Source organism: Papio anubis, chromosome 12 (genome assembly GCF_008728515.1).
Source record: "Papio anubis isolate 15944 chromosome 12, Panubis1.0, whole genome shotgun sequence".
Taxonomy (NCBI): Eukaryota; Metazoa; Chordata; class Mammalia; order Primates; family Cercopithecidae; genus Papio; species Papio anubis.
Window position 1 is genome coordinate 24193219 of NC_044987.1, and position 26502 is coordinate 24219720.

The following is a 26502-nucleotide window of genomic DNA, read 5'->3' on the forward strand; positions in this document are numbered from 1 at the left end:
ATGATTTTGAGTATTCTGCCTGTATAAGTGGTATCATACAGTATTTGTCTTTTTGTGACTGGCTTATTTCAATTAACATAATGTCCTCAAGGTTCATCCATGTTGTAGCATATGTTGGAATTTCCTTCCTTTAAGGCTGAATGATATTCTATTTGTATACCACATTTTGCTTACCTGTGTATCTGTTGATGGGCACTCAGGTTGCTTCTGTGTTTTAGTTATTGTGAATAATGCTGTTATGAACATGGATGTTCAGATACTGCTTTGAGACCCTGCTTTCAATTATTTACTTATTTGTTTGCTTGTTTAGACGGAAGATAAAACCATGAGCTTTGTGGGTGTTGTTTTATATATCAGTCAATCAGATGAAAAGAATTAATCATAAGAAAAGTTTGAGGCTGGGTGCAGTGGCTCACACCTGTAATCCCAGCACTTGGGGAGGCCAAGGCAGGTGGATCACCTGAGGTCAGGAGTTTGAGACCAGCCCGGCAAACATAGTGAAACCCCATCTCTGCTAAAAATACAAAAATTAGCTGGGTGTGGTGACGCATGTCTGTAATCCCAGCTCAGGAGACTGAGGCAGGAGAATTGCTTGAACTTGGGAGGCGGAGGTTGCAGTGAGCTGAGATCGTGCCACTGTACTCCAGCCTGGGCAACAGAGTGAGACTCCATCTCAAAAAAAAAGAAAAGTTTGATAGGCCAGCTTGATTGTCTAAATTTTAGAAGGCAGATTCTAAAATGAGTAATCCTAGAATTTAGCTATGGTAACATACAGTGCTATGTACATTTTATCTTTATAGCCAAATGGCCACATAGAATTTTTATATTATTTATTTTTTATTGAGGTAAAATGTACATATATAATACAGAATATACACATCTTTACCCTTTTTTTTTTTTTCCTTTTTTCTTTTTTTTGAGACAGAGTCTCACTCTGTCGCCCAGGCTGGAGTGCAGTGGTGTTATCTTGGCTCACTGCAATCTCCGCCTCCTGGGTTTCAGTATTTCTCCTGCCTCAGCCTCCCGAGTAGCTGGGATTACAGGCGCCCGCCACCACGCCCGGCTAATTATTTGTATTTTTAGTAGATACAGGGTTTTGCCGTGTTGGCCAGGCTGATCTCGAACTCCTGACGTGAGGTGATCTGCGCACCTCTGCCTCCCAAATTGCTGGGAGTACAGGCATGAGCCACCGTGCCCAGCCATCTTTACCATTTTTAAGTATACAGTTCAGTAGTAATAAATACATTTATATTCTTTTTTTCCTCCCTTCAGTTCCCTCCACCGACTTCCTGGCCTTTGGTAATCACCAGTTTATTTATCTTTATGAGATCCACCTTTTTAGCTCTGACATATGAGTGAGAACATGCAATAGTTGTCTTTCTGTGCTTGGTTTATTTCACTTAACATAATGGCTTCCAGTTCCATCCATATTGCTGCAGAGGACAGGATTTCATTTATTTTTGTGGCTGAATAATATTCCATAGTGTGTATATGCCACATTTTCTTCATCCATTCATTTATTGATGGGCACTTAGGTTGACTTCATGTTTTGGCCATTGTGAATAGTGCTGCAATAAACATAGGAGTACAACTATCTCCAATGTATTGATTTCCTTTGTTTTGGATATAAACACCCAGTAGTGATACTGCTAGATACTATGGTAATTCCATATTTTTAGTTTTTTGAGGACTGTCTATAATGTTCTACAAAGCGGCCTTACTAAATTGCATTCCCACCAATAGTGTATGAGTGTCCCTTTTCTCTACATCCCTGCCAGCATCTGTTACTGCCTTTTTTTTTTTTTTTTTTTTTTTAAACGGAGTCTTCCTCTATCGCCCAGGCAGCCTTCACCTCCCGGGTTCAAGTGATTCTTAGCCTCTGCCACCCAAGTACCTGGGATTACATGCATCACCATGCCCAGCTAATTTTTATAAATTCCAAAGTCCTGGGATTTACAGGCGTGAGCCACCTTGCCCAGCCTTGCCTGTCTTTTTGATACAAGCCATTTTGACTGGGGTGAGATGATATCTCATTGTGGTTTTGATTTATATTTCTGTGATTATAGTGTTTAACATTTTTTCATATAGCTTTTGGCCATTTGTACGTCTTTTGAGAAATGTGAGTTCAGATGTTTTGCCCATTTGTAAATGAGATTATTTGGTTTTCTGCTATCGAGTTTGAGCTCTTTATATATTCTGGTTATTAGTCCTTTTTTAGATAGACAGTTTGTAGACACTTTCTTCTGTTCTTTAGTTTATCTCTTCACTTTGTTGGTTGTTTCCTTTGCTATACAGAGCTTTTTAGCTTGATACAATACCCATTATCTCTCTTTGCCTGTGCCTTTGTGGTCTTACACAAAAAACCTTTACCTAGACCAATGTCCTTTTTTCACTTCTTTGGGTAGATTGATTCCTAGGTGTTTTACTTTTTTTTTTTCTTTAAGCTATTATAAATGGAATTGCTTTCTTGGTTTGTTTTTCAGATTGTTTACTGTTGGTGTATATAAATGGCTACTGATCTTTTTTAATTTTAGTTTTTAAGAAGAGACGGTGTCTCACTCTATTGACCAGGCTGGTCTCAAACTCCTAGCCTACGCAGTCTTCCCACTTTGCCCTTCGAAAGTGCTGGGATTACAGGCATGAGCCACCATGCCCAGCCCTGATTTTTTAATGTTGATTTTGCATCCTGCAACTTCACTGAATTCATTTATCAGTTCCAGCAGTTTTTTTTTTTTTTTTTTTTGGTGGGATCTTTAGGTTTTTCTAGGTATAAGATCATGTTATCTGCAAATAATGTTAATTTGACTTCTTTCCTTCCACTTTGGATACCCTTTTTTCTTCTTTCTTCTTTCTTCTTCCTCTTCTTCTTTTTTTTTTTTTTTTTGGCCTAATTGCTGTGGTTTTTGTATTATTTTATTAAGAATTTAAAACCTAACCAAAGAGTCATTCTTCTCCAACCCTCTCAAAACCTTTCAAGTGTTTTGTTTTGTTTTGTTTTGTTTTGTTGTTGTTGTAGTTTTTGAGACAGAGTCTTGCTCCGTTGCCCAGGCTGGAGTGCAGTGGTGCAACCTTGGCTCACTGCAGTCTCTGCCTCCTGGGTTCAAGCGATTTTTCTGCCTCAGCCTCCCCAAGTAGCTGGAATTACAGGTGCCCACCACCATGCCTGGCTAATTTTTGTATTTTTAGTAGAGATGGGGTTTCACCAGGTTGGCCAGTCTGATCTCAAACTCCTGACCTCAAGTGATCCACCCACCTCGGTCTCCCAAAGTGCTGGGGATTACAGGCATGAGCCACCACACCCGGCCTAAAACCTTCCAAGTGTTAACTGCAATTACTTAACTAGTTCTGATCAAGACCAACAACATTAAGGACAGTAAGTAAAAGGTTGTAAGTTACAGTTAGCTTTCAAATTTCATGACATACACATTCTCTAAGTATACAGTAAGGGAGAATCATTCTTTGTAGGACCTTGTACTGTCTTAGTAGGTGGCATTCTGTTGTCTTCTGTCACAGGGCTTAAATAATTGTCAAAATAATATTTAAAGTTAGAACTTTTAAACTCCCTTAAAAATTTATTTTCCTTTCCTGTTCAACTCATTGGAATAAGAAAAGAGATTTGATTTAGTGATCTATACACTTAAGGATTTAAATTCATGTTATTTATCTCCCAATATTACTTATCTTCATGCCGTAGGAAGTGATATATACCAGTAACTCACATTTTTCAATAATTCATATAATTCACATCAAAATTCCTATTTTTGAGTCAGTAAATACTGTTTTCAATCTTAATTTCTTGGATTTACTTATTAGTTTAGGTAAGTAAAAACTTAATGGAAGTGTTAAAAATGTATTATAGATTTCTGAAACATGGCAATTTGTTTACTGAGATCAAAACTTTAGATGGAGAGATTATTTCTTAAAAATAAAATAAAGTTATATGCTTGTAGCCTTTTTACATAACTTGAATTGCAAAAGATTTTCATGTCTCTTTAAAAATTATTAGGCTTTTGCCAAGTTAGAAATGAGATATAGCGCCTGTAGTCCTAGCTACTAGGGAGGCTGAGGTGGGAGGATTGCTTGAGCCCATGAGTTAGAGGCTGCAGTGAGCTATGATTGTGCCACTGCACTCCAGCCTGGGCAACAGAGCGAGACCCTGTCTCAAGAAAACAAAGAGGTATATACGTATTTACATGTGTGCTAATTTTTAGAAACTGAACAGATTTGATTTCTTGCTACTATTTTAGCTTCTTTTGATAATGAGAATGTTTGGAATTAATCACTGTTGGGGGGAATACACATATTTCACAGAACTAGAAGAACAGACTCGAAAAGCTCTAGAACTGGATCAAGAACGAAAACGAGCAAAAGAAGAAGCAGAACGGCTTGAAAAAGAGCGTCGAGCTGCTGAAGAGGCGAAGTCTGCCATAGCAAAACAAGCTGCCGACCAGATGAAGAATCAGGAGCAGCTAGTAAGGAACTGTCTTCTTAGAGAAAAAAGTTTAAATAAAAGCATAGAGTGAACCCTCTAAAAAGAAAAAACAAAAAGCAACCATTTTGTGCTTTCTGGAAAGCAAGCCAAAGATAACATGTAACTTAATAACAAAGTGTGGACAAAAACCTAAAACTTTTATTTCTGCCTAAACAAAAACCTAAAAATACAAAAGAATAAGATTTTTTTTTTTTTTTTTTGAGACGGAGTCTCGCTCTGTCGCCCCGGCTGGAGTGCAGTGGCCAGATCTCAGCTCACTGCAAGCTCCGCCTCCCAGGTTCACGCCATTCTCCTGCCTCAGCCTCCCAAGTAGCTGGGACTACATTAGCTGGGACTACAGGCGCCCGCCACCTCGCCCGGCTAGTTTTTTTTTTTTTTTTGTATTTTTTAGTAGAGATGGGGTTTCACCATGTTAGCTAGGATGGTCTTGATCTCCTGACCTCGTGATCCGCCCCTCTCGGCCTCCCAAAGTGCTGGGGTTACAGGCTTGAGCCACCGCGCCCGGCCGATATTTTTCTATAGATTATTTGTAAATGGAGTCTATTGTCAGCAAAAGGTTCTGATTCACTTTAACATTGGACAGGTTCCACAATAAGTCAGTTGGCATCTTTTGCTTTAGATAAATTAATATAATATCTTATAGTTCCTATGAGATAACTATAGGCCATAATTGGTTGGAGTTTTTTGTTTATTTAGTGGACTTGCAAATAACAAGGTACAAGCATGTTACTTAAAAGATGCTGGATTTAAATATTAGTTCACACATGCTACTTGCTATGTATGTATCTTTGGGTCTTTCTGAGCCTCAGTTCCCTCCCTTTGAAGAGAGGAATGATGGCTGGGCGCAGTGGCTCACGACTGTAATCCCAGCATTTTGGGAGGCTGAGGCAGGCGGATCACCTGAGGTCAGGAGTTCAAGACCACCCTGACCAATATGGCAAAACCCTGTCTCTACTAAAAATACAAAATTAGCCAGGCACAGTGGTACACACCTGTAATCCCAGCTACTTTGGGAGGCTGAGGCAGGAGTATTGCCTGAACCCGGCAGGCGGAGTTTGCAGTGAGCTGAGATCGTGCCACTGAGCTCCACCCTGGGCGACAGAGTGACACTCCGTCTGAAAAAAAAAAAAAAAAAGGAATGCTACTACCTGTTAGGATTATTGGAGAATTAAATGAGATGATTTGACAAAGTGCCATTTAAAGTATATAGCATTATATAAATATATTTTCTCTTTTGTAGACTTTAACAAATAGTTTATTGATGAAAGTTTTTTTTAAAAAGCTTTTAAATTACACCTTTTAAGTTCCTGCTACTGAAAGCAAGATTAACTGCTTGTCGGTAGAATAATAGTAATCTTTGAATTTTGTCTCCTCCTTAGCTCATTACTTCAAGGACTTATTGTAAATAAGCTATTTAAGATCTTAAGAAATACTGTATTTTTTTAAATGGAAGACTATCTAAGAAAAACATAAACAGCCTAAGCATGTACATTAAAGCTTTGTTGACTTATAAGATTATTCAAAATATGTTAATCTTGGAATTATATTGTTTACTTTAGGCAGCAGAACTTGCTGAATTCACTGCCAAGATTGCACTTCTAGAAGAAGCCAAGAAGAAAAAGGAAGAGGAAGCTACTGAATGGCAACACAAAGTAATCATTTGTTCATTTACTAGCTTTTATTGAATAGCTTTTGTACCCAGGATTATGCTGACTTTATAGAGATGAATATAAGTTACTGTCATAATTTAGAGTGGGAAAAATACTTGTGTATGTGTATTGTAAATATTTATCTACGGATATAAACCAAGTACTTTGGGAACACAGAAGAGGTGATTAATTTCTCTGGGGACCAGAGAGTTGTTGGGAGACCCATATACATTTAAGCTGGGTCTTGAATAATGAATTAAATTTTGGGGGTACAAAAGATTGGGACGTAAGATTGGGAATAGTTAGAGACTGAAGAGATGGTCATTCCAGACAGAGGGAACTGAATGACTATAGGAAGTATGAATGTGTGTAATAGATTTGAGGATAACCAATAAGCAGCCGAAGCTTCGTGTTGTTCAGAAATGTTGGAAGATGTGGCCCTGAAGTTAGATAATAGGGAATTGTGAGGGGCTTTAAATAAATGCTCTGCTACAGCAAGGCAGTGGGAGTATCGATTGACTTGGGGCTTAGAAGATTTCAAAACAGGATTGTAACATGTTCAGATATGATTTTCTAAAAACCATGTAGTGATCAGTGTGAAGAAAGGATTGGGATAGTGGATACTTAAGAGATAAAGACCCAAACTGAGGATGTGGAAATGAGAATAAAGAGGAATGGGAAAAGATAAGAGACATTTTGTGGTAGACACAAAAGGGCGTGGCAACCAGTGATTGATTATGAAGTTGAATTATTTTAATTTTTTTAGAGACATGGTCTTACTCTGTGTCCCAGGCTGGAGTGCAGTGGCACAATCATAGTTCATTGCAGCCTTGAACTCCTGAGCTCAAGGGCTCCTCCCACCTCAGCCTCTGCAGTAGCTGAGACTACAGGCATGAGCCATCATTTTTATTTTTGTTGAGAATGGAGGTCTTGCGATGTAGCCCAGGTTGGTCTCGAACTGCTGGCCTCAAGCAGCCCTCCCCTGTCAGCCCCCAAAGTGCTGGGATTATAGGTGTAAGCCACTGTGTGCAGCTGGTACTGAGATTTCTAATATGAGTCCTAAGTAGATGAAACCACTATTGTCTAAAGTAACACACAATTGTAAAATCAGGCTTTGGTTGGAGGAATGGGGGATTATAAGATAATGAGAGTTTAATTCAAATGACAGTAACTCTTAAATGAAAAGATAATTTTTTTACACCCAAAGATGATATTTAGTTTTAGAAGATGATTTTTCTACAATAAAATGTACTTATACAGAAAACAGTTTTCTTTTACTCTTAAGTAAATCTTAAGGTTTCTTTTACTCTTAAGTAAATTTTAAGTTAAGTAGCAGTTTAAATTTCATTGGGAAGTTTTGGATGTATTGAAAATTAGTTGTATATAAATAAAACTACAAAAGGAATTCCACTGTTAATTTCCCAGTTACTCTACATTGTTATTAGAATTTTTTAGATCCCTTTTAGGGATGATTTGTGAAATTTAGAGACACGTAAACTTTTAAAAAATCAGCGTATTACAGATGTCAAGTCTGTGAATTATAGAAAATTAGAAAATGCACACAAAAGACAATTGTATTCTCATAAACTAGGGGCAGTACTGCAAAACCTTAGTACATATCCTTCCAGGATACTTCCTGTTTATATATTCAACATGAAATCTTACTGTATGTACTATTTCATTTTAGTGTATTTTCATCTCATAGAATATTAGGCTATATTCAGAATTTCCCAAAAAGTCTCATAGCTAATTTGCCAGACAAGTGTTCAGAGGACTTTGCATTGTCTCTATTTGCTGTAAGTCTCTTTTAATGGAGGGCAGTTTCTCTTTGTATTATTTTGATTTATTGAAGGGACCTACAGAATGTCCCAGCTCCTGTATTTGTTTAGTTCTTTCCTTGTGTCATTGACCTTATCCTTTAACTCCAGTATTTCCTGTGAACCAGAAGTTAGATCTAGAACCTGGGGAATTCAAATTAAATGTTTTTGACTGCAGTGCATCAGAGGTGAGAATTCCATATAATTTAACATCTAAACTGGAGCACTTTTGAGAAAGAGGGGATATTGTTCATAATTATACCAGGACAACAGTGTAACAGGACTTTTCCAGGTAAACCAAGATAATATGATCACCCAAATAATTGGTGATGTTAGATATTTCAGATTGTATCATATCAGAAGACAGTATCTAGTTAACTCACCATTAGTATTTGTTAGTGATCATTGGATTTGAGTAACGACAGTCTCATTCCTCCATTTTTCGGTTACATTTTCCGCTTGTGGCTCAAATAAAATCTATTCGGCGTAGGATTCTTCGGCATTATACGAATATCCATTTCTCATCAGCTATTTGCACAACAATTTTAGCGAACAGTTGATAATCCTTGCCAGAATTAGTACTTCTTTTTTTGCATGTATGCTTGTTTTTCTTTTAACCTGTCACTGACTTGAAGCTTGCAGAATTAGTAATTCTAATAGGATTTGCATAATAATGCTTTTGATTTTCTCCTTTACCTGTTGGCATTCTTTTATGAAAATAGAGCTTTCATAAATAGGGCTTATTTCATCACCTTGAAATATAGTTTCTGTTAAAGCAGTATAACTTGATTGTTTTAATTACTAATTTTTGAAGTAAGTTGCTCATAAACGTATTTTTAATGTTCAGGCTTTTGCAGCCCAGGAAGACTTGGAAAAGACCAAAGAAGAGTTAAAAACTGTGATGTCTGCCCCTCCTCCACCTCCACCACCACCAGTCATTCCTCCAACAGAAAACGAACATGATGAACATGATGAGAATAATGCTGAGGCTAGTGCTGAATTATCAAATGAAGGGGTAATGAACCATAGAAGCGAGGAAGAACGTGTAACAGAAACACAGAAAAATGAGCGTGTTAAGAAGCAACTTCAGGTATTTAAAATTTGCAGTTGTATGCACATTTGAAATATAGTTTGCATTTTCCCCATCTTAGACAAACTTAGTTAAAAAGAACATAGAAGTTTTAATACTGACTGGCCTTGTGATTCTTTTGTGGGTATTTGGCCTATAGTCGTTATTTCATTTCTTCCGTTGTGTGAACCCATTAGCAAATACCTGTTAGCTTTGAATAAACAGACCTTAATTAGTGAGTTATTTAATTACAGCTTGACCCATTTTAAAAGGTATAAAGTATTCTAATGTCATGTTGAAAAACAAATGAATTTAGTTTTTAATCAGTAATATGTACATTGAGGGCCAGGCACAGTGGCTCACACCTGTAATCCCACACTCTGGGAGGCCGAGGCAGGTGGATCGCTTGAGGCCAGGAGTTCAAGACCAGCCTGGCCAACATGGTGAAACTCTGCCTCTACCAAAAATACAAAAATTAGCTGGGTATGGTGGTATGAGCCTGTAATCCCAGCTACTTGGGAGGCTGAGGCATGAGAATTGCTTGAACCTGGGAGGTGGAGGTTGCAGTGAGCCGAGATCATGACACTGCGCTCCAGCCTGGATGATGGAAGTGACTCTGTCTCAAAAAAACAAAATAAAATGTACATTGGAAAGAATGATAGTTAATATATTATGTTTAAGACATTGCATAATCTTAATTTTTTGTTCAGATTTTATATTGGCAAAAGGTCAGTATATTACATGGACATAACTAGGTCAAAGTAGAGGATTTTAATATTATGAGAGCTTTCTTTTTTCCCAGTAAGTTATCTAATATTTTAATTGTTGAAATCTTTAAATATTAAAATAAGGTGATAGTTAGAATAAATATATTAAGACTTTTGGAGAACGCTTCCCTTGAGGTATAGATTTTAAATCTCATAGTAATATTAGTCTATAGTGGCTGCATTGAACTTTTTAGCCATTTCAAATATTAGATGAGGAAGTTAAGGACATTTAGAATAATGTACAAAATACCATGGTTGATAAATGTGGAAATGAAAGGCCATGTGTATTCTTCCCTTACCACTGCCACCACTATTACCAAAGCAAACTTACACACTAAAGAAAAAGGTTTCACAGTGGAAATGATTTGGTATATGTATTTATGCATCTTAAAGCCATTTTCATAAATTTTTTTAAATCTCAGAAAATAATTGTTGTACTTTTAATTTTTTAAATATAGGCATTAAGTTCAGAATTAGCCCAAGCCAGAGATGAAACCAAGAAAACACAAAATGATGTTCTTCATGCTGAGAATGTTAAAGCAGGCCGTGATAAGTACAAGACTCTGCGACAGATTCGACAAGGCAATACAAAGCAGCGTATCGATGAGTTTGAAGCAATGTGAGAGCTGTTATTTTGCATATATGTTCTTCATAAGCTGAACCACCAACAGAGAAAAGCAGGCCTTTGCAGATATGATGGAATGCATCCCACCTTGCCAAAGCACTTACACCGGTTTGACTGTGCTAGCTAAAAGACAGATTTAAGGGGAGCTCTTCAGCATTAAGGCAGTATGATATCATGCTTGGTTTTCTTTTTCTTTTGGTCCAGGGAATGGAGAATGGTGTTCCATTGCCTCCTTTCACATTTTTTTTCTTTTTTTTTTTTTTCTGTTGAAGATTAACACTAATTATCATGTCTGACAAATGTGTATGTGTGGTTTCAGTTCTGTGTACATTTTAAAGGATAATGTTGATGAACATTTTATGGGTTTCCCTTGTCCCTTCCATATTTAACCTGTGTGTATTTCCACATTCTCTCTCACATTTTCTCAGTGTGCCCGTCTCTTATCTGCCATGTCCATAGCCATAATCCCACCATCATACAGATCAGGCAGTGTTTAAAATGATGGTAGGTAGCACAGTGGACAGTCTTTGATCATTATGTAGAATAAGGCTATGAATCATGAAAGAGATTAGAACATTTAATAATGTATGTACAGCTGGTGGTTAGTTTTTTTAAATCCAAATTTAATTGCCTTATTGGATATTTGATATTTGGTTATTTAATCACAGTCATCTTTAACAGCTTACATTGATTGGTGTTTTATCTCCTCTAATCCTTTGATGGCTTTTTCTGCCTACCATTTCACAGAGGTTTAGACAGCAGTAGTAGCTCCCTAGGAGAGTTTACTGATGAAACAGCCTCTGCAAGATTTTTAAAGTTTTGTTCTTTTATAGACTGATTTAGAAAAACAGATGATTAGTAAAAAAAGAAAATATACATTTGTCGGTAACTGATTTTAATTATTTTTTAAAACCTGGACCTTTCTGGAAGGGCAGCATATAAAAACATCAGTCCCGAGGAGGGGACAACAATACTACCTCACTGCTACACCTGCGATGACTGGTTGTTCAAACACAATGGAGTGTGTAAGCTATATGTTTATAATTCATGATGACAGCCTTGATCATCAAGAAATACTTTTGAAATTTCATTTTCCCTCAGAATATCTTAGAGTGCTAAATTTTTAACTGCCTTTTTGTTAAGTCAAACTGTGGGATTCTGATTTATATTAAAATTGTAAGCTCCTCACTGGTATACTATCATCCTGGAGGGCTGTGGTATGGCTGAGTAAGAGAGAGGGGGAATGAGACAGAGAGAGAGACTCTGTGTGTGTGTGTGTGTGTGTGTGTGTGTGTGTGTGTGTGTGTACTCTTGTGTGTATGAGAGAGAGATGCTAACCTTGTAACATGAAGAATGTCTGTACCTTGATATGATAGTTACATAATCATTATATTTGGCTTCTAGATCACTGTGCTTATTTTTTTTCAATCTCTGACTAAAAATACTTAAATTTTGTTTGTTAATTCTATTTTAGAAATTATAATTTTAGTTTATATTAATTTCAGTTATATCTTACTGAAGAAATCTTTCCAGTCAGAAGGAGGTTCTAATATTCACATGTTCTAATACTTTGTTTATTGTAAAACAGCTAAATTTGGAGATACGTAAAGCCTTGTTTTCTCTGTGTGGTTCAGCTGCTTTCCATTGGGTATTACACAGTCAAATTTACATTTATTAAAATTGCCATTTTATTAAACATTTTCATGCACAGTAGATTCAAGTTGTGTCTGAAAATATCTCTTGTGTTTTTTTGATTTTGCTGACTTTAAAAGGATTAATCTGGGCAGACATTATGAAAAAGAAAGGTTGCGTTTAATATATTTTTTGAACTTTGTAGGGCAAAACATAGCTGGTTAACCTTGAAGTGACTGTTGTACCATGGTTGTGCACGTGCTTCAGAATCCTATGGAAGACAATGTTCCTACTTGCAATACATCAAAGGAATGGATGGTGGACCCTACTATTCATGTTTTGAAACATAAATGTTCACTTTAAAGCAATTGCCATAATAGATAAAAACCTGAACTTTCATTGGATTTTTGTTAATTTTCCTCATTTTGAATTATGTGCACTACCATAGCTACATCAGTTTGATACAGTATTGAAAAATTATCAGTTATATTTTGCTGTTTATGATCTATTTGTAGATTAGGATTAAAATGGATTTAATCCATTTTTAAGGCTGTGTGAATTTTTCTAAACAAGAACCATTTGCAATATGGATTTCATAGAGATTAAACCAATTATAACTTATCATTAGCAGTCGCGAGCACATGTTCATATAGTCAATGTAAAAGTACACTAATGAGTATTTGGTAAATCCCAGTAGGCTTTTACCATTAGCATAATTTTGTGTTGTACAATTAAGTTACATTTACATCTCTAATTTTGGATAATATTCATTGGTTAACAATAAAGTGACAAAAGCTCATGCCTTCAAGGTCCACTGTTGTTATTTAACATGGATTTCTTGTATATTTCTTGAAAATTACAATCTTTATCGGAGCCATGAATCACCACATCTTAAAAGTAAGAAGTAGATAGGAAATAATTTTAAATCCTCATAGATCTACTCTTTCCCCAAAATGATACCTCTTTGGTATGGAAGTAATAGTGATTAATTCTGTGGAAAAGTTAAATTATTAAATTAAACTGACTTTCTTGACAACAAAATGTAATTTAGGGTTTCCAATCATTGCCTTTATTGTATGGTGGTTAGTTTCTTTTGCCTGAGGAAGATACACTTTTTTGTCATTGATTCATCTCACTATTAACATTTCAACATTCTTTAAAGAACCATATGCTAAGTATATTTATTTAAAGTACAAGTTCTTATTCTGAAGCTATATTATAGAGCAGTTACTATAAATCTAGAACTCGATTGCCTTTTTCAAGTCTTCTAATTTTTTACTTAAATGAGTGATAAATCTATAAAAATAGTAAAAGCTAGATTTTTTTGTTGATAGTAATATTTAACTGTCACTTTTATTTCTGTTCTTAAGGACACATAGTGACTTTTTTACTCTGATCCTGTCAGAAAATGGAATTTTAAATAATATTTTGCTTTATGTCTAGAGTTTTTAAGAGCTAGAATGGCCCCTTATAAAGTTATGTTAGATTTTATTGGCAGTCACTCTTTTTTTTTTTTTTTTTTGAGACGGAGTCTTGCTCTGTCACCCAGGCTGGAGTGCTGTGGCCGGATCTCAGCTCACTGCAAGCTCCGCCTCCCGGGTTCCCGCCATTCTCCTGCCTCAGCCTCCCGAGTAGCTGGGACTACAGGCGCCCGCCACCTCGCCCGGCTAGTTTTTTGTATTTTTTAGTAGAGACGGGGTTTCACCGTGTTAGCCAGGATGGTCTCGATCTCCTGACCTCGTGATCCACCCGTCTCGGCCTCCCAAAGTGCTGGGATTACAGGCTTGAGCCACCGCGCCCAGCCTGGCAGTCACTCTTATCATTAGAAGTATTTCAATATTATTGTGGTTTTTTAAAAAAATCCCACTATATTCTGTTCCAGTATTGATCACTTTGTTGATTGTTAATGTTTTTAGAAATGAAAAAATTTTTTTAATTCACAGGCATCCCATTTTACATATGCACAATAAAAATAATTAGTCTTAAAAGTTAAAGCTTGAAACTAAAGTCTAAGGGATTACTAACTTTAGCATTAATATACTGAACTAATGACTAAACCAAAGCTTAGATACCATTAGTAAGAATGAGAGAAAAAGTTCAGTGTGGAGCTGTACTGTTAGGTTCCTCTCTGGAGTCTGTTCTAAATGAACAGAACTTTAGCATTTTCTTATTTTTAACCTATCAAATATTCTAATGTGGTCTGTCACATGGAATGACAGTATTGTAGCTCATACAAAAGCTCTTTGGATTCTACAAATGTTTTTGATAACTTTATGAAATGTTCAGGCAGCCTGACTCCCCATAGTCTACACTAGTAACTAGGAAAAACTGGCTCCCTATCATGTTCCATATGTTAAAGCTTACCACATTCTTATCCTTAGCTTTTCCAATTAAATAATTTTAACTCCCAATTTTTCCTTAGTAGTCCTACCTCTTACTGTGTCCATCTATCAAGATTTAAGAACTACCATTTTCCCTGTGGAAAGATCATGGCTGTGTGGTTCAGCTACTTTCCATTTGTGGGTAATAGACACTCAGATTTACATTTATCTGTTAAAGTTGCCATTTATCTCCTCAATACTTTGATTTCCCTTAACCTCCGTGGTACAAGAGTTTTCTGATTTGGGGTTATATATACTACTTTAGGAGTTGAAGTATTTCTTACACAATTTTTACATTAAAGATCTTGACTAAGGTGGTACCCCATGACACATCCTTTGCATTCAGGTTTATGTTTTGGCTGTGGAGATCCCTAGCTACTCAATGGCTCCAGGTTCTTATTTAATGGTCGTCATTTAGCCAATACATTTTTATTAAATGCTGGCTATATTCAAGGACTTAGAAGCAAGATTAGGATGATTGTGACCCTTTGTTTTGGCCTATATAGGGGACTTCAAATATTAATTTATTTTAGCTCTTAGATAATTTCCATTTATCTATTACAATATCATTTCTTTTAAAATGGCAATGCCATATTATTGATTCCTGTTATTTGTATGCCCAGATTCCTCCATGTTTATAGCTAGCTAGTTGCTTCTATCAGTGCAAATTATTATTTTTACCACCCTATTCTAATTGTTCTTCACTTTTATTTAATCATATTTTAAATATTTGGATTCATTTTTATATTTATGCATGCTATTTAGTTTGCTCCTAAAAATAGTGATACTGGTTTTAGTTTTTTATTACTAAATCAGTATAGCCAAATGTCCATCTTCCTACTGGTAAAATGCAATCGGAATTGCTGAGATTATTTATGTGACTATTTTTGGAAAAGTTTCTTTTGATAAAACATGGATTTATTATATGAAATTCTTGCACTGTGTTACAATGTGTGCTATGATATCCCTTTTATTTTTTTTCAACTTAAATATGTTTTGTATTATTTTAGACCTAGGAATCATGTGTTTTTTAGAATCATAAGGGAATATATATCTCCTCCCTCCCTTTCCTTTTATATATATTGAAAAGTCTATGGAATTCAAGTCTAGCATTTGAATTCTATATGTTCTCATTGCATTTACATAATTATTTGCTTTTAAATTTTAGCTGTTTTCATAAAAACAGTTTTGAGATGAAGGAAACTTACACAATAAAAGGAAGATTAATAAGCAGGAAAATTAGTAACTGACAGGGAATATGAATGAATACTCAGTAGACGTTTCTCAGGTATGCTTGTTTTCTGATAAATTACTTAATTTTCATTTCATAGGCCAAATTTTAAACACCAGTTAATAAAGTTATTCTAAAAGAGTCTCTTAATTTTAAAAGTCTTTCTAACCTAGGAAGACTCAGACCCAACTGACAAACCAGTCAAATATGAGTAGTTGGTAATATCTGTATTAAATATTGAGAAGATTAATAAAGTTAAAAGTTTACAGTTGAATCTTTTTATCGTGGTAAAATATACATAAAATTGACCATTTTAACCATTTTCAAGTGTACAGTTCAGTGCCATTAAGTACATTCACGTTGTTGTGTAACCGTCACCACCATCCATCTCCAGGACGTTTTCATCTTCCCAGACTGAATCGTGTACCCATTAAGTGATAATCCCCCATTCCTCCCTCCTCCCCAGTCCTTGGTGACCACTGCTCTACTTTCTGTCTCCATAAATTTGATGTTTCTAAGTACCTCATAAAAGTGAACTCATACAATATTTGTCCTTTCGTGTCTGGTTTATTTCACTTAGCATAATGTTTTCAAGGTTCGTTTATGTTGTATGTATCAGAATTTTATTCCTTTTTAAGGCTAAACAATATTCCATTGTACGCATATACCATATTTTATTTATCCATTTGTCTGTTATTGATGGACACTTGAATTACCACTATCATTTGACTACTGTGAATATTGCTGCTTTGAAGATTGGTGTACAAATATCTTAGAGTCCCTGCTTTCAGTTCTTTGGGATACATCATACCCAGAAGTGGAATTGTTTGGTCATCTGTTAATTCTGTGTTTAATTTTTTTTGCTCTTGTTGCCCAGGCTGGAGTGCAGTGATGCAATTTTGGCTCACTGCAAGCTTTGCCTCCTGGGTTCAAGAGATTTTCCTGCCTCAGCCTCCTGAGTAGCTGGGATTACAGGCATGCACCACCATGCCTGGCTAATTTTTTTTTTTTTTTTTTTTTTTTTTTAAGTAAAGATGAGATTTCTCCGTGTTGGTCAGACTGATCTTGAACTCCCAACCTCAGGTGATCTGCCCTCCTTGGCCTCCCAAAGTACTGGAATTACAGGCGTGAGCCACCACACCTGGCCCTGTGTTTAATTTTTTGAGGAATTGTCATAATATTTTCCACAGCAGCAGCACCATTTTACATTCACATAGCAGTGCACAAGGTTCTAATTCTGCCACATCCTCACTAACAATTGTTATTTTCTGGGTTTTTTGTTTGTTTGTTTGCTTATTTGCTTGCTTGCTTGATTTTGATAATAGCCATCCTAATGGCGAAGGAGTACTTCATTGTGGTTTTGACTTGCATTTTCCTTTGATACATTTATCAAATCATAAAAGAAATTAGACGTCTTGTCATGTGTTTATCGACCATTTGTATATCATTTTTGGAGAAATGTCTATTCAAGTTTTGCCCATTTTAAAAATTGCTTAATTTTCTGTTGTAAGAATTCTTTATATTTGGGATTCAAAATATTAATCCATTATCCCAGGATTTGGAATATTAATTCCTTTTCAGGTAGGAGTTTCAAATCTTTTTTCCCATTGTTAATTGCCTTTTCGCCCTTGATATAGTGTAGTTTTCTTTGATGCACAAAAGTTTTTAATTTTGAAGAAGTCCAATTTTTTTGTTGTTGCCTGTGCTTTTGGTGTTTGTGTTTTTTGAAGAGGAAAAATAGTTTTTAATGAAAAAGGTGTTACAGAAAGGCAAAGCAGAAGAGAATACGTATAGTGGTTAGTCTCTAGACTGTAGAAATGAAAGTAAATAGGTAAACAGTGGGCATTGACTGTAGGATGATAAAGCTAGACTGGGTTGGGCCCAGGAATTTATGGAGCCTTGAATCCTATGTTTAGATGGTTTAATTTGATTTGAGGACAACTGGTCGCTTTGGAAAGGCACAGCTACAGAAAGGAACAATACCTAAACCTTGCTTGAAAAAGAAAACTCATGTTGTGATGTAAAGTATACTAGAAAGTGCAGAGGAGATAGCATAATAGAAGAGCTATGTCTATTGTAGTTAGCCTAAGAAAGGCCATGGCCATGGGAATGAATTTAAAGGAAATTCTGATAAAGGAAATGTTTAAGTGTAATTTGCTGTCATGTTTGCTGTATTGTTTATGTTTGTGGTAATGTATTTGAACTTACTTTCCAGCTGACCTCTTTCGAGACACTTAAAACCTCAGTTTCTTTTCTTTTATCCATGACTTTTTGGGAATGGGTTCTTTAGTGGCACAAAAGAAGTAGAAATTAAAGACATGCAAGAACAAATGGATTTGGTTCTGGGTTCTAACTCCAAGTCTTATACTCTTGTACTCTAGCTTTTATAACTGATTTTATAGTTCTGAATCAGATTGTCCTTTTTCAGAGCATTTCTCTGGATTCAGATTATGGTCACTTCCATTCTAGATGCATTATCTTCATAAAAATGTATGCCTAACCGAGGCTTAATATCTGTATGTTTGAAGTTTTAATACTGGTTTATAGTTGAAAACCGTTACCTCAGAGTAATGCTTATAACAATAGTTTATCAAACTTCTTTTTGCTCTCAGATGACCTTCATAATGTACTGGCTTTTAGAAGAAGTTCGAAGGGTTTTTTTTTTTTAAACAGTTCGGGGTTAGTAAAATGATTTTTTTCAGCTCATTATGAAAGAATTATGTTCACCAAAACACAACTCGGAGAAGGTTATCTCAGAACATACAGGCACAATTATTTCCTGGCTGTGACAACCCTTAACAACTCACTTTGGAAATTTCTATAGATTTCTTTCCTTTTTTTTTTTTTTTTTGAGATGGAGTTTCACTCTTGTTGCCTAGGCTGGAGTGCAGTGGCGCGATCTCGGCTCACCACAACCTCCGCCTCAATCAAGCTCTTCTCGTGCCTAAGCCTCCCAAGTAGCTGGGATTGCAGGCACGTGCCACCATGCCCAGCTAATTTTTGTATCAGAGATGGGGTTTCTCCATTCTCCATGTTGGTCAGGCTAGTCAGGTGATCCGCCCACCTCGGCCTCCCAAAGTGCTGGGATTACAGGCGTGAGCCCCTGCTCCCGGCCTAGATTTTTTAAAAGTTGAAAACTGTACTTGATTATGCTCATCCATTTAGCTTTTGCTAGAGGTATGAGTTGATTCATCTGCTTATACCCAAATGACATCTTAGATTTTTTTTTCCTTCTTTTGATTGTTTCTCTCAGGCAATTCCTAATATAATCTAGTTCTCAATTTTTAGGCCATAAAGGTTTTCGAATATAGGTAGATAAAATCTTTTGATAGAATTTAAGTTACAGGTAGATGGTTTCTCCTCAGTAACTTTATTTATTTATTTTTTTGAGACAGATTCTCACTCTGTCGACCAGACTGGAGTGCAGAGGTGCGATTTCGGTGCACTGCAGCTTTCACTTCTCAGGTTCAAGCGATTCTCCTGCCTTAGCCTCCCAAGCTAGGACTAAAGGTGTGTGCCACCATGCCCGGCTGATTTTTGCATTTTTAGTAGAGACGGGTTTTCACCATGTTGGCCAGGCTGGTTTTGACCTCCTGACCTCAAGTGATCAGTCCCCCTCAGCCTCCCAAAGTGCTGGGATTACAGGTGTGAGCCACCACACCTGGCCTAAAATTTGTGTATTTTTAAAGCATTTGCTGTTGAAGGACATATAATCTTCCATTGTATGTAAAAGTAAACAGTAGTTTACTTCTTAATTCCATTAATATTTGCAAATGTACTTGATAGTAGTTCACTTGGGTTTCTTAAAACGTTTAGGTTGGTTAAACTGCCTATCATTTTTCAAGAAATATTAACATCCTTTAAAAGTAGTTTTTGTTGATAGGTACAATATAAATCCCTGTCATTTAGTAATTTATTTTATTTTATTTATTTTGTTTTATTTTATTATTATTATTTTTTTGAGATGGAGTCTCACTCTGTCGCCCAGGCTGGATGGAGTGGTGGCGTGATCTCGGCTCACTGCAAGCTCTGCCTCCCGGGTTCACGCCATTCTCCTGTCTCAGCCTCCCGAGTAGCTGGGACTACAGGCGCCCACCACCATGCCTGGCTCATTTTTTGTATTTTTAGTAGAGACGGATTTCACCTTTCACCGTGTTAGCCATGATGGTCTCGATCTCCTGACCTTGTGATCTGCCTGCCTCGGCCTCCCAAAGTGCTGGGATTACAGGCATGAGCCACCGCGCCTGACCCATTTAGTAATTTTTATGCATTCTTAAAATAACCTGAGAGAATACTTCCATTTTGTAAAAGCTTTGTACCAGACAATATAAGACCTGGAATTAGAACCCAGAACCCAATCCTCTGGATAGAGTTTAATGTACTATATTAAACTATCATCAGTTACATTGGAATGCCACTTTGTATTCCAGTATAACTGATGTTTTAAGGATGTTTAAAATGGATTTGGGGGGCATAAGCTGTATAAAAGGCTTTGTATGAAATTATCCTTTGGAAAAGTAGGTTTGCATCTCTACAGGTTAAGGTATGTAAATTTTTGGAATGTTCTCAAGCATTGGGAAGACTGCAAGTAAGTATGTCTTCTAGATAACGTGTGATATATACAGATAGGAAAATGTTCTCTGCCACTTCTTATTTTTCAACCATTATGCTTTAGCTCTTAAACATTAGACATTTAAAAGATTTTCAGTGTAATAGTACTATGAAAGGAATGCTGAATTAGGAGAAAAGAAGGCATGATGTTTATTCCCTTTTCCATAAAATAAGATATATATACATTTGCATGCAGAGTCATTCATTCAGTGATTTTCAGAGCAATTGCTGTTTGTGCACTGTTGGAATTATGGGAGATAGATGGATCGATGAGACTTTGCGACTCTGCCAAGAGAATTGTAGTTAATCGGGGAGTTGAGTCCTGGACTCAAATTGAGGTATAGAAAGTATGGTAGTAAGTGCCAGAAGAAAAACTGAGATAAAATGTGCAGGAGATAGAGAAATGAGAGGCCACTTCGTTCAGCTTTAGGTCACTTTGATTCAGTGTTTATTCATGTGATACTTCTTGATGAAGCTGAGAAAATGTTCTTTTAGAGTTTAGATTTTAGATCAGATATTGTTCTTGTGCCTATAAACTTTGATCTTAGTTCGTGTGTGTGTGTGTGTATGTATGTGTGTATGTGTTTTGGAGACAGGGTTTTGCTCTGTTGCCCAGGCTGGAGTACAGTGGTGCAGTCTCGGCTCACTGCAGCTTCTGCCTCCTGGGTTCAAGCGATTCTTCTGCCTTAGCCTCCTGAATAGCTGGGACTACAGGCATGTGCCACCACATCTGGCTAATTTTTGTATTTTTAGTAGAGACGCCGAGGCGGGCGGATCACCTGAGGTCAGGAGTTTGAGACCAGCCTGGCCAACATGGTGAAACCCTACTCTACTAAAAATATAAAAATTAGCCAAACGTGGTGGTGGGTACCTTTAATCTCAGCTACTCAGGAAGCTGAGGCAGGAGAATCACTTGAACCCAGGAAGCGGAGGTTGCAGCGAGCCGAGATTGTACCACTGCACTCCAGTCTGGGTGATAAGAATGAAACTGTCTCAAAAAAAAAATAAGAGAATCTTTGGGATAGCTGTGAGGCAGCATGATGTTGAGGTAATTGCATGGGTTTTGGATTTCCACATCGAGTTTAAATCTTGGCCTGGCCACTTCTGAGACCTTGGGAATCCACTCAGCCATTTGAGCTTGAGTTGTCTTATCCATTAAACAGAAGTAACACTATTAATCTTGTGAGTGTTGATTGTAATAATAAACATGGAATACTTTGTTTATAGCCTTGGCATATTGGAAATGTTAATAAATAGTAACTTGTGTCATTTTGGTTTTCATCTGTCAGTGTTATGAATATTCATATTTGTAGCCAAGTCCTTTGGGCTCCATTTTTAATATGTTTTGTTTACCTTTTAAGGATTCTAGTTAAGATTCTCTTAGAAGGTATCACTCTCCATGTTTGTTGAGTGTGTGCCGGGCCTATGCAAAGCATATGGAGATAAGAAAGACATGCTTCTAAGCAGTAAATAGTTTATGGTTTTTTCCGGTACACAAAATAAATCTTTCATATGTGTTTGTGTGTTATGAATAAGTGAGGTTCCCTCCTCAACCCCTTAATATTATAGTCTGCCAAGTCTCAGTCCTTCTGTCTACAGTTGGATCTCTTAGTGACTTTATCCGGTGTCATTGCTTTAAATACCACCTGTAGGCCGAAAAACTTAAATCTCTGACCAAATTCTCCCCTGAACTTCAGATGTGTGTATCTAACTCTCTACATAACATTTCCAGTTTGATATCTAATAAGCATCTCAAACTTACTATGTTAAACTCAAGATCTTCCCTCCTTAAACTTGCTCCTGCCTCAGTCTTCCCCTTCTCAGTTGATAAATGGCAAGTCCCTTCTTCCAGCTAATTAGGCCAAAACCTTGACCACATCTATGACTCTCTCAGTCAGTCCATCCAGTCCAATCACAAACCTGTTGGCCCAGCATTCAAGATACATAATGTATCCAGAATATGACCATTTCATCCTCCACAGCCATCAGTGTTCCACCCACAGGATTGCCTGGATTATTGCAAAAGCCTTCCATTCTGTTTTCTTGATTTCCTCTTTGCCATTTTACCGTCTTTTAAGAACTTACAACAGGTAAGTCAGACCATGTCACTTGTGCTCAGAATCCTTCCGAGGTTTCCCATCTCCGAGTAAAAGCCGTGTCCTTTTCAGCGGTCATTTGCAACCTAATCTATAGATTGCAAATGACCGCTGAAAAGGACACGGCTTTTTTAATCTATTCTGGTAGCCAAAGCTCTTGGGCCTCCTCTGCTAATTTCCTCTTCTCTTGTTAAATTGAAGTCACACTGACTTCCTTGTTATTCTTTAAAGCAGCCAGCTGGTCCAATTCCTCTTACTTAGCTTGGAAGACTTTTTCCCAGACATTGTTATGATTTACTCCCTTGCTACCTCCAGGAATTTGCTTAACTGTCACCTCAATGAAGCCGCCTCTTACAACTCTATTTAAAATTGTACCTTCCCCAAGTATCTCGCACCCATTTCTTACTTTTATTTTTCTCTATAGCACTTGCCATCTAGCATACTATATATTTACCTATTTGTATTGTATCTGTCTCACTGTGCTAGAATGTAAGCTCCATGAGGGCAGGAATTTTACTGTTGTGTACACTGGTATATGCCCAGGGCCTAGAGCGGTGCCTGGAATGCCATAGATGGTTGCTATTTAATAAATGAATGGATAGATGAGCTCTGAGAGCTCAGAAGGAAGGCACCTGATCTTACTGCAGAGCTCCAGGGAAGGCTTGCTGTAGGAGATGGTCCCTAAGCGAAGTCTTTCAGGACGAGTTATTCTTAATCGAGGAGGCAAAGATAGGAAAGCTTTCTGGAAAGAAGGAACTGCATATGCATATACATTGAGTCACAAAAGGATGTGGAGTGTGCTGGGACTGCCCATTTGTATTGAAAACAAAGTTTGAGATTCAGAAGGTAGTGCCGTAAAATACAAGAAAATCATGAGGGAGAGCAGGTTTGGGTGTGCCCGTGACATTTCTTTTTGGACAATTTGAATTTGGAATGCTGATGGAATGGCAGATGAAATTTCCCAAGGGGAAAGTGTAAGGAAAGAATTGGTGGGTTTAGTGTAGGACCTTGGAGAGCGCCAACCCTGAAGTACTGCCAAAGCAAGAGAGGACCACAGAGACGTGTGGGACAGAAAGGTGACTGCATGTGACCACCAGTGCCACAAGGGGAAAAAAATTTATTACGATACTTAAAATGTATACTGGTTTCAGCAACAAGAACATCATTGAAAAGAGCAATTTCTCTGAGTTAGAATAGTTGTCACTTAGTTTAACCGCATGTCTTCTGGAAAGTGTTTTCCCTAAATCTACACATAATTCTTATGCTCCAAGAATAACAAGAACAGGAAAATGGTGTCTCTAACAGTGTCCTCTGTCAACTCCGTATGTCTAAATCTGACACTTTGGCATGAACCCCACTCCATACCCCTGCTCAAGTCGGTGAGATTATGCCTAGTAAGGTGAAAATCTGTTCCCGTATTTGCCATCTAGAGTAAATAGGCTCCACGAAGCACTTGAGTGATGTCATCCATTCAAATAATGTTATTCATTCATTAAACATTTATTAATGCCTCAAGTTAGGCTCTGAGGATTCATAGATAATTTAATACATCATAAATAATTCAAAACATCATCTAGAGGAAGAAACGAGTTAAAAAATGATTATGACAATGGGACAAGTAACAAGAGGCACTCAGAGCTAGGTAGTGACCAACCTCTTGCTAACATTGACAAGGTTATAGAGGTTATTGTAATTGTGAGCAATCACCTTAGGAACAAGTACCATTACCATCTCCTCCCTACCCCTTGCCTTTAGGGCCAAGGGCATAGCTCAGTGGATGTTCAGTGGTGGTCTTGATGCTGATTCACAGTGGGGTTTCAGAGTCTATTGCGCTTTAGGAGTAATTTCCAGCACTAGAGCCGAGGGTGTCAGCTATATGAGTAGAGGCTGAGGAGGTCTGGTAGCACTGTCTTGGGCTGTCGGTTAGGAAAGTGTTTATATCTTGGGCTGCTCTCTTCAGGAGAGGTTAAGATGGACTTTGTGCACGTTCTGGAGCTGCTAAGGACTTTTGGTGGGAGGAGTCCTTCCATTCATTCATCCAGATATGTTAGTGCCTAACAGGCACTGTGTACTAGTCATTCAGAATATCGTAGTAGCCAAGTCCCTGCCCTAGTGAACTGACTTCCAGTAGGAAAACACAAACACTGGAAAACAGAATTATTAATGCAAATCGTATTACTAGGTTGAATTCATGTGCAGTTGCTGATATTTAACCATCCCCGATCTATAAAAACAGCAATGTTATATCCGCTTAAAACTATGAAGGAAACAAGGGACTGAGTTAGAAGAAAATGTAGTGAAGGACAGGAGATAAGAAAAAGTCTCTGAGGAGGTGGCATGTAAGTTGCTACCTGAAGGAGGAGAAGGCTAGCTCCTCTTGTTCGTCTGTTTAAATCAAGATGGTAGATGCAAATGCCAGGCAGATGAAAAGAGTGCACTGGGCTTGGTGGGGACTGTGTCTAGTCAGGAGTCTCCTGCGCTGTCCAAAGAGGGAGGAAGAGGGGGCGGGCATCAGCTCTTTACACATGGGGTAGGTAGGCCCAGCGTTGCTATACCTTGTGATCTTCCAAGATAAGCCAGAAACTGGCTTTTAGAGGAAAAGCACTCAAAGATAGAATATTTAAGTTGAAATGTAATTTTTACGTGAAGTCTTTCAAATTATACATGTCAGCTATTTCAATGCAGTGGTTTACACCTGTAATCCCAGCAATTTGGGAGGTTGAGGTGGGAGGATTGCTTGAGTCCAGGAGCTCAAGACCAGCCTGGGCAACATAGCAAGATCTCATCTCTACAAAAATTAAAAATAAAATTAGGGCCTGGTATGGTGGCTCACACTTGTGATCCCAGCTACTTGGGAGGCTGAGGTGGGAGGATCACTTGAGCCCAGGAGGTTGAGGCTGCAGAGAGCTGTGTTTGCGCCACTGCACTCCAGCCTGGGCAACAGAGCGAGACCCTGTTTCAAAAAAAAAAATTAGAAAAAGTTTTGCAAGCCAAACAAGATACACCTGCTTGCCAGAAGTAGCCCACTGGACACCAATTTACAGCCTTGCTTTAAAATTCCAGGTAGAGGGAACAGCATATGCAAATACTTTGAGGCAAGAAAGAGCTTCACTTGTTCATGGAAAAGACAGAAAAGCGGTATGTCCAGAGCCGAGTGAGCCCAGAGGAGAGTGATGTGTGAGATGAAGTTGAGGAAGAGCTTCCTAAGCCATGGTGAGGAACCTGCAAGATCTAGGCCCATGTCCACTGAGCAGTTTGGCCTTATAGGACAAAAACATTGCTACCAGAATCGAGCTAAGCAAAGGTAAATTCAAGAGAAGTTTGAGGAACAGAGGTGCAGGGATGGAAATGTGAGTGTAGTTTGCATTCTTCTCAACAAACTGTACCCTGGGGCTAAACAGGGCTGCATCTGCCTGAGCAAGGGGCACTGTTTCCTTATCCACACAAAGACATCATAAAGGCTGCAGGTGTCCTTGAAGGTATTCCATTTTACAGCTAGGTAACCTGCCCAAGGACAACCACACTGGCAGACTCCGCATTTGGATTTTGGTTTTCTTAGAAGCAAAAGCCCTTATCTTTTTGATTACAAAACATGACCTTTCCAGTTGAAAGCCAACTGAGACATGTTTACTTGCTCTTGGAAGGATTATTTTGTCTGCATCACTCAAAGTGAATGTATCGATTGATTTATAGGCCAAAGAAGAATGCTTTAAATCTTAAGTTCAACTTGAATACACAGTGGTAGTGACCTGATCAAACCCACTAGAGTAAAGACCAGTCTCCTTGAACCACTGCATGTGGCTTGTAACTCTAGTCTGTCCAGTTTAGTGCTCCTGCTTTCAAGATGAGGTCAATATAGCTTAAAGATTTAAAGTTGAAATATATGATTTACTCTTGTAGGGGAGGGAAAGCATTATTATTATTATTTATTTATTTATTTATTTTGAGACGGAGTCTCGCTCTGTCGCCCAGGCTGGAGTGCAGTGGCACGATCTCAGCTCACTGCAAGCTCCGCCTCCTGGGTTCATGCCATTGTTCTGCCTCAGCCTCCCAAGTAGCTGGGACTACAGGCGCCCGCCACCACGCCCAGCTAATTTTTTGTATCTTTTAAGTAGAGATGGGGTTTCACCAT

At 37.6% G+C, this 26502-nt stretch overlaps 1 protein-coding gene across 3 annotated transcripts in view; it reads left to right on the forward strand.

The window, feature by feature from the left end:
- RDX (radixin) overlaps positions 1–26502 on the forward strand; it is a 114718-nt gene that overhangs the window by 55042 nt on the left and 33174 nt on the right. For all 3 annotated transcript variants that reach the window (XM_009187224.3, XM_003910660.5, XM_003910659.3), the window contains 4 exons: positions 4312–4472; positions 6052–6144; positions 8806–9048; positions 10253–10413. In XM_009187224.3, the coding sequence (XP_009185488.1) occupies positions 4312–4472; positions 6052–6144; positions 8806–9048; positions 10253–10413 (658 nt within the window). The remainder of the gene's footprint in view (positions 1–4311; positions 4473–6051; positions 6145–8805; positions 9049–10252; positions 10414–26502) is intronic.